Genomic DNA, 7,903 nt, shown 5'->3' with positions numbered 1-7,903 from the left:
GGGCAGCTCGTGGGCTGACGAAGCGGGGTCTGAGTGTGCGTTGCAACACTTACCTGGTTCCAAGGTTGGGCAGAGGGTGCGTGAGTAGGGCCTTTGCCAGCTCTCTCGAACCGCCCACTGCTGCCCGCTGGTGACAGAGGAGGATGAGTGGGATCCGGCTCTGGACTGTCCACAACTCTCTGTGCCCTCTTGAGACCCAGAGATAGAGGAAATTGCTCTTTTGTCGAGATTTTGGGATTTTTGCGGCCGGCGAACGGGTGGAGGCAGCAGCTGCCCGCCGGAGCAGGATATGTCGGATCGCCTCAGTCTGCTTCTGTGCAGCCGAGAACTGCTGGGCAAAGAACCGCATCGCCGAAGAGGCTGGTCTGGGACACAGGGGAATTGAGTAACCGAACATTGTCGGCATCCCTCATGTCGACCAGACACAGCCAGAGACGTCACTCCTGGATCACAAGCGTGGACAATGCATGACCCAGAGAACTCGCGGTAACCTTCATCGCTCGGAGCGCGAGGTCAGTTGCGGTTCAGAGCTCTTTCAGAACTTCCGGATCGTGACCACCCTCGTGCGGTCCTTCAGTGCTTGAGCCTAGTGGACCTGCAGTAATGCCATGGCATGTAGGGCGGAGGCAGCCTCTCCACAGGCCACATAAGCACTGCTGGTCAGATCAGAAGAGTACCTACAGGCCCGGGAGGGAAGGGGCGGTTTGCCCCGCCAGGTGGAGGCGGTACTAGGACACAATTGCATCGCTACTGACCGCTCCACCGGGGGATCTCCGTATACCCCCTGGCTGCTCCGCCGTCGAGGGTGGTGAGGGAGGAGGAACTACCAGGCCGGTTCCTTGCAGTAAAAGGTGCCATCCACGACCTGGTGAGCTCCTCATGCACCTCCGGGAAGAATGGCACCGGAGGTGGGCACTGAGAACCAGCGCGGGCCACCCCAAGAAACCAGTCATTCAACCTCGAGGGCTTGGGACGTGGTGGAGGTTTCCACTCAAGCCCTACCCTCTCGGCGGCCCGGTAAAGCACAGCCGTCATCTCTGGATCCGATTCATGCCTTGCTACCATTCCGGAGGGTGGCAGCACAGCCGAATCTTCCTCTCCAAAGAGCTCCGGCTCACCCTCCGATGCAGCGATCGACATCCAATCGTCGGGAGGAGCTCCAAAGAATACGGCTGGTATTTGTACTCGCACTGCAATCAGCAGCAGCTGAATGCAATCACTGCATGCCAATGTGAATTGGCTCGTTTAGTTTACACTAATTGCGAGATTCCCAATTCGTAAAAACTGAAAGAGAACCGAGGTTACGTTAGTAACCCAGTACGTTTTCCATTAATGTGGCCTTGGTGATGTCAGCCAGAAGGATAGTTGTGAAGAAACATTTTTTAATTTTTTTTCTTCTTCTGGAAAACATGCACTAATGAATCACATGCAATAGAAATTATAACATGTACTGTATAAGAAAGTAAATAGGCTTCATTTTGATCACTAATACTGTAAGCAAGACGTAGTTAGTTTTTTTTTGTATGTTTGTGCGTTCATGTGGGTAAGTTGGGTTTTTTGTCAGTGTAATGATGTTTTAAGAGAAGCAACCGCCATTGATCTCACTCTGTACAGACTCACAACACAGTGTTCTAAAGCCAAACATTCAACTATTTCTACCTCTAATGATCTAATACTGCACTATTGTGGAAACCAGGGTTGAACTAAAACTGAAAAGAAAACAATAAAAAATAATAAATAAATAAATAAAAACTATAATAGTATCTCAATGATAAAATAGCACTGATGGAAACTACTCCATTTTTGAGCGAAGCGATCCTTTTTGTATTGAATAACACTATCTATGCACACACAGAGCTACTCATCACATAGTCTGTGAAAATGGATTCAAAATGCCACATTAGTTGTACACATTAAATTAAATCGCAATAGCTACATTAGATTATATTAAGTAAAATCATTAATATTAAATACAATCAGTAGATCAGTCAGTTAATGAAATTAAGTAATCAAGATATGTCCATCTGATATTTCACCACATAATAACAAAGAAAATTATAATATACACAACCCCAATTCCAGAAAAGTTCGGATGTTTCTTGAAATGCCATAAAATCAAGAATATGTTATTTGTTAATTCTCTTTAACCTTTATTTAACTGACTAATTTAAGTACAAAGAAAAAAAATCCAATGTTTTCACCGGCCAACTTAAGTTTATTTTGTAAATATAAACAAATTTTGATTTTGGCGGCTGCAACACACTCCAAAAAAGTTGGGACTGAGGCATGTTTACCACTGTGTCAAATCACCTTTCCTTTTCATTACAATGTTTAATTGTTTGGGAATTCAGGATACTAATTGTTAAAGTTTTGCAAGCAATTTTTTTTGTCCAATCTCACTTGATACAAGACTTCAGATGCTCAGCAGTCTGTGATCGTCATTATCTGATTCTCCATTTCACGACTGGTCACATTTAATTATAGGAGACAGATCTGGACTTCAGGCAGGCAAGTCTAGTATATTCACTCTTTGCTACGAAACCATTCTGTTGTAGCACATGCAGAATGAGATCTGGCATTGTCTTGATCTAATAAACATGGACTTCCCATGAAAGACGCTATCTTGATGGCAGTATAAGTCTCTGTACAATTCCAATATATTTGCCAGTCACCCATGCCATTTGCTCTGCTGCACCCCCACACCATGACAAATGTTTGCCTTTGCATCTGTTGCTGATGAAAGTCTGGATGGCCCCTTTGGTCTTTGGGACTGAGGACTCGACATCCATTTTTCTCAGAAACAAGTTGAAATGTGGACTCATCTGTCCACAGCACATATTTCCACTGTCTTTTTGACTATCTGAGATGAGCTCTGGCCCAGAGAACCCCGTGGCATCACTGCATAGAACTGATGTATAGTTTCTCCTAGAGTTAGTGATTCAAGTTGCATTTATTGATGCAGCGGCAAACTGTGTTTAGTGACAGCAGTTTTCTGAAGTTCTCCTGAGCCAATGTGGCTATATTTAACACCACATCATGACCGCTTCTTATGCAATGCCATCTGAGGACTCAAAGGTCATGCACATTCAACTGAGGTTTCCTGCCTTGCCCTGAGATTTCTGTGGATTCCCTGAATCTTTTCACAATATTATGTATAGTAGTTGGTGAAAGACCTAAATTCTTTGCGATTTTGCATTGAGAAATGTGATTTGATTTGTTTGACACTTCTCTCATGAAATTTGGCACAAAGTGGTGAGCCATAATCCAGTTTTGCTTGCAAAGACTGAGATGCTCCTTTTATACCCAAACATGATCCCCTCACCAATTCACCTGTTTATTGTGAACTGTTTAATTTGGATATTCTATAACCTTTTCACTTTTATTTTGCCTCTTTCTCAACTTTTGTGGAGTGTGTTGTAGCCATCAAAATCAAAATCAAAAGCTGGTCAGTGAAAACAACATGGATGTTTCTTTGATAGATTCACCCAGTAACGTCAATTGGGCCATTGGGACTATATGGCCATTTTGATCCATTTGAGCACAGACAAAATTCATATCACACTGTGCATCTAGATTCAAACACACAAGGTGAAGAAAGGTCTCATCACACACACACACATACACAGGTGCTGGCAGAAGCACATCACAATCCCTACCTTCTCACACCCAGACAGCTGGGAGAGAAAGACAACAGATTATGTGTGACCGTCATGTCAATTACCTACACTGATGTTTCCCTTACGAGGTAACACCCATCACTCTCATACACACATAATTACAGTGCCCGATACTTTGAAACAAACATTTCAAAAAGGTATGACATTTAAAGTGTGAAAACACCCAGGAGGCTGGTGTTAGAGCATGACATCATTTCTTTCTCTCTCACCCGTCGTGACACAGTGGCATTGCTGCGTTCTTTCAGCTGAGGGTCGGTGGGCAGGCTGTTCCACATGATATACGGAGTGTCGTATTTGTCTCGGAGTTTTGGGCAGCTCTTAAACAGGAAGTCTATAATAAAGAACTTGATGCCCGCGTAAAGCCCTGCCAGAGAAAAGACACACACCATGAGAATTATAAAACAACTACAACTTTAGACTGCTAGATTTCAGCACAAAACAACTTTGTAGATTTCAATATATTTAATAATTCAACTTTCATTTTATGGACCATGATGGAAGCACACTTAATTTACCAGGATCCTCTAGTTTGCTAAAAGACGTTACACAAAATTTCTTAAACTCCCTGAAATTTTACAAATGCACACAACCATTCAAAAGTATGTATGTATGTTTGTATGTACGTATTTAAAATAAGTAAAAACAGTAATATTGTGAAATATTATGACAATTTCAAATCTGTTTTCTATTTTAATATAGTTTTAAAATATAGTTTGTAATTTATTTCTGTGATGGTAAAGCAGAATTTTCAGCATCATTACTCCAGTCTTCAGTGTCACATGATTCTTCAGAAATCATTCTAATATGCTGATTTGGTGCTCAAGATACATTAATTATTATCAATGTTGTAAATTATTGTGCTACTTAAATTTTGAAAACCGTGATACATTTTTATTTTCAGGATGCTTTGATGAATACAAGTTAAAACAGTATTTATTTAACTAGATTTTTTTTGTAACAATGTATAAATCTTTCACTTTTCACATAACTTTTGGTTAAAAAAATGCTTCCATGCTGAATTAAAGTATTAACTTAAAAAAAAAAGAACTGTAGTGTACTTCGTTGCTAATTGTCTCTTGCTAACTATGTTCAGATGTTAACATGTTTGCACTGTTATTGCACACAAATTATAAACCCAATTCATGGTCACAATTCATGCAGAGCACCATTCAATGAACTTCCCCTGAGGAAGGATTTGTCTTTAATATACCCATTCAGTACAGCTACACAACAGACATGTCTATGGTTGATATAAAAAGCAACACTAAGCCATTTAGAATGACAGCGTTTTGTTTGTGTGTGAATGTTATTAGTGCGTATGGGGTGTTTATGTACATGTAAGGAGTTATGAGTAATGATTCTCACCAAACATGAAACCCATCAGCTTGTAGGGAAGGACGCAAGAGGAGATGAAGGCCACCCACAGAGCGATGTACAATTTCTGAGTGATCTCAGGCTGAACCCACATGAACAAACTGATGTATACATACGCACACAAACATCCACCCATAACACATACAAACACGGAGAAACATTCATTAGTTTACAGTACAGAGCCCTTACATTTCAATGCTCCCACAAAACTTTTTGCACCCTGCTGAGAAACTTTGCATTTTCTTCCCATCGCATATTATTTTCATCGGCAGTTTTGCATTTGCTTTCAAATGTTACATTCGAGTTTGAAACATAAAAGTTTTTTGAGTGAACACAAAAGCATTGAAATATAATTTGTCTTCTAATCTCATATTAGTTAAAAGAGCTACTTACTTTTTGATTTTCTCCAAAACATCTGCCATCTTACCAAAAAGATTCTGTAGAAACATTAATTTATTACATGTCGGTCAAAAAGAACAATATGCAAAATTAAATTTGAGACTAAAATTTCAAATCACAACAGAAATTAAACAAAAAAGAACAATTATTTATTATGACTATATTTCAGGTTATACAATAAAAGTCCTCAAAAACTATTAAATAATATGAATGGAAGAATGTGAATTAAGCGATGACCAAAAAATATAAAACAACAAATCTTTGTCTAGATCACAGACTCTGCTCATACAGGTCTGATCACTGCTCATGTACTTTTTGCATTCTTCAAATAACTTCATGAGGTGTATCCTGGGTTACTTTTTAAATAATATTAAAGAAATTTCCATGTATGCTTAACAGTTGTTGGCTGCTTATCTTTCACTATCAGGTCAAAAAAAATTGTTTTGTAAAGAAATGCATACATAATAGCAAAATGATTTAGATCAAAAAGTTTTCCGATCAGGAGAAACAATAAAGTGTGCCCAAATTCTTGACAAATAGTGTAAATGTTTTTATTCAAATTAAAGTATAATAATTCAAGTGTAAAGTTACCTGTGCTTTTTGTGCAACATCGAGAACCAACTGAAACTTTTCAGACACAGTTAGATCTTCCTTTGAAGGTTCCTGGAAGAAGGGGGAAAAAAATGAAATATGCACAACATAAAAAAAGTGACTGACAAATATTAACCAGGAAGAACATTCCTACCACAGGCTCAGAAACTTCAGGCACAATACTCCACTGAATTCTCCATCCTCTATAGAAAAAAAAACAAGAAAAATATTAAGTCAGTTTCTGATACATATATGTTTCTATATATTAAAAAAAAAATACATACTGTATGTATGTGTACAAAATATATGTTTATTCTGTTGTAATATACAGGTATGGCATTAATACATGTACTGTATATGTACAGTGATAATGACTGTCTGAGTGTACATTATTTTTGATCAAATATGCTAACATGAGTACTGATCTTTTGGTAGTATATTCATTCTTACGACTGGAAATTTCAGCCAATATACAACAACAACTAGAAATGTGTTAAATCTAGGTAACATTTTAAATTTAACCCATTTTCAATGACATACTAGTAAAAAAAGGAAACATTGTCTTACCTGGCTATGAGGTAGTTCAATGACAACCTCAGAATGGCTAAGAATAGAAACAAAGGAATAGCCCAGCCATGCCATGCTGCATTCATATAAATCTGTGACAGAAGACAAAAACACAACACATATTACGTTGCTGTCCCAAGAAGGGGTATTATCGGGTACAAAAACTATGAAAAACATCTTTGTTAAGTGAAGCTGAAATAAATCTTACAAATATAAATATTAGATTAAAAACTAAAATTAGAAATTTTGATTTGGCAATAAATGAAACCTTTTTAGTAATATTAAAGTAATCTTAAAATTAATGGAAAATGAAAACTGACAATATAAAAATTAAAACTAATTTAAAATATTTATAGAAACTATAGTATCATATAAATAAATAACGGTAAAATAACACTCGTCCAAAGTTATTACATTTTAATGAGCAAGTAAATCAATTTTATAATTATAATTGCATAATTTTGTGGTAAAAATTACAGAAGCTATTATCTGTCACTCTCCCGACTATAAATTATATAACTAGCATACAGGTGCATCTCAATAAATTAGAATGTCGTGGAAAAGTATTTAATACACGAGTTTCACAATTTGAGTTGAATTACTGAAATAAATTAACTTTTCCACGACATTCTAATTTATTGAGATGCACCTGTATATGTGTCACGGTGTTGCCTACTGTGTCGGAGTGAGGAGTGAAGGAGACGTAGGAGAATTCAACAATCTTTATTTACCACATGGAACACACGTAGGAACGAGGATTGACGATCAAGACAGCACAGTGAACTCAAAACTGGAAACACTATAAATACACAGGACTTGACGAGGAACACCTGGGATCAATAAACATAATTGCACATGAGGGAAAACGGGTCATGGAAAGCACATGGGGAGCAAAACACAAAATACGGAACAGAGTCTGACATTACTCCACCCTCCCAGTAGGTGCGTCCCGCACCATAACAATTCCATCAGGGAGGGGCGGTGGGCGCTCTGGAGGCCTCTGAGGATAGGCATGCAGGGACGGACGGCCTCCAGGGCGGTACCCGTTCCGGGACCCATGGCGGAGCAGGCAGACTAGGAAGCCATGGATGAGCAGGCAGTTCAGGAGGCCACAGCGGAGCAGGGAACTCAGAAGGCCATGGCGGAGCAGACAGTTCAGAAGGCCATGGCGGAGCAGGGAACTCAGGACCCCATGGCTGGACAGCCTCCGTGGCCTTGGCCTCGTCCTGACCATTACGGACGGACCCATACTACCCCCCCCCCCAAAAAAAAATCCTTGGGGAGAATATAGTCTT

The 7,903-nt window shown here is 39.3% G+C and overlaps 1 protein-coding gene across 2 annotated transcripts in view; it reads right to left on the bottom strand.

The window, feature by feature from the left end:
- Positions 1 to 7,903, bottom strand: part of LOC107689728 (GRAM domain-containing protein 4-like) — a 78,349-nt gene that overhangs the window by 13,729 nt on the left and 56,717 nt on the right. Inside the window, exons 9-15 of one of the 2 annotated variants that reach the window (XM_016487857.1) lie at positions 6,609 to 6,700; positions 6,196 to 6,244; positions 6,042 to 6,113; positions 5,445 to 5,488; positions 5,043 to 5,152; positions 3,887 to 4,041; positions 3,657 to 3,674 (exon numbers count right to left, since the gene is read on the bottom strand). In XM_016487857.1, the coding sequence (XP_016343343.1) occupies positions 3,657 to 3,674; positions 3,887 to 4,041; positions 5,043 to 5,152; positions 5,445 to 5,488; positions 6,042 to 6,113; positions 6,196 to 6,244; positions 6,609 to 6,700 (540 nt within the window). The remainder of the gene's footprint in view (positions 1 to 3,656; positions 3,675 to 3,886; positions 4,042 to 5,042; positions 5,153 to 5,444; positions 5,489 to 6,041; positions 6,114 to 6,195; positions 6,245 to 6,608; positions 6,701 to 7,903) is intronic. The other variant, XM_016487858.1, reaches the window with a different exon arrangement.

The sequence above is a fragment of the Sinocyclocheilus anshuiensis genome, unplaced genomic scaffold (assembly GCF_001515605.1).
Source record: "Sinocyclocheilus anshuiensis isolate Anshui unplaced genomic scaffold, SAMN03320099.WGS_v1.1 scaffold1014, whole genome shotgun sequence".
Taxonomy (NCBI): Eukaryota; Metazoa; Chordata; class Actinopteri; order Cypriniformes; family Cyprinidae; genus Sinocyclocheilus; species Sinocyclocheilus anshuiensis.
The sequence above is the reverse complement of the archived record's forward strand: the minus strand, read 5'-3'. Positions and strand labels throughout refer to the sequence as shown.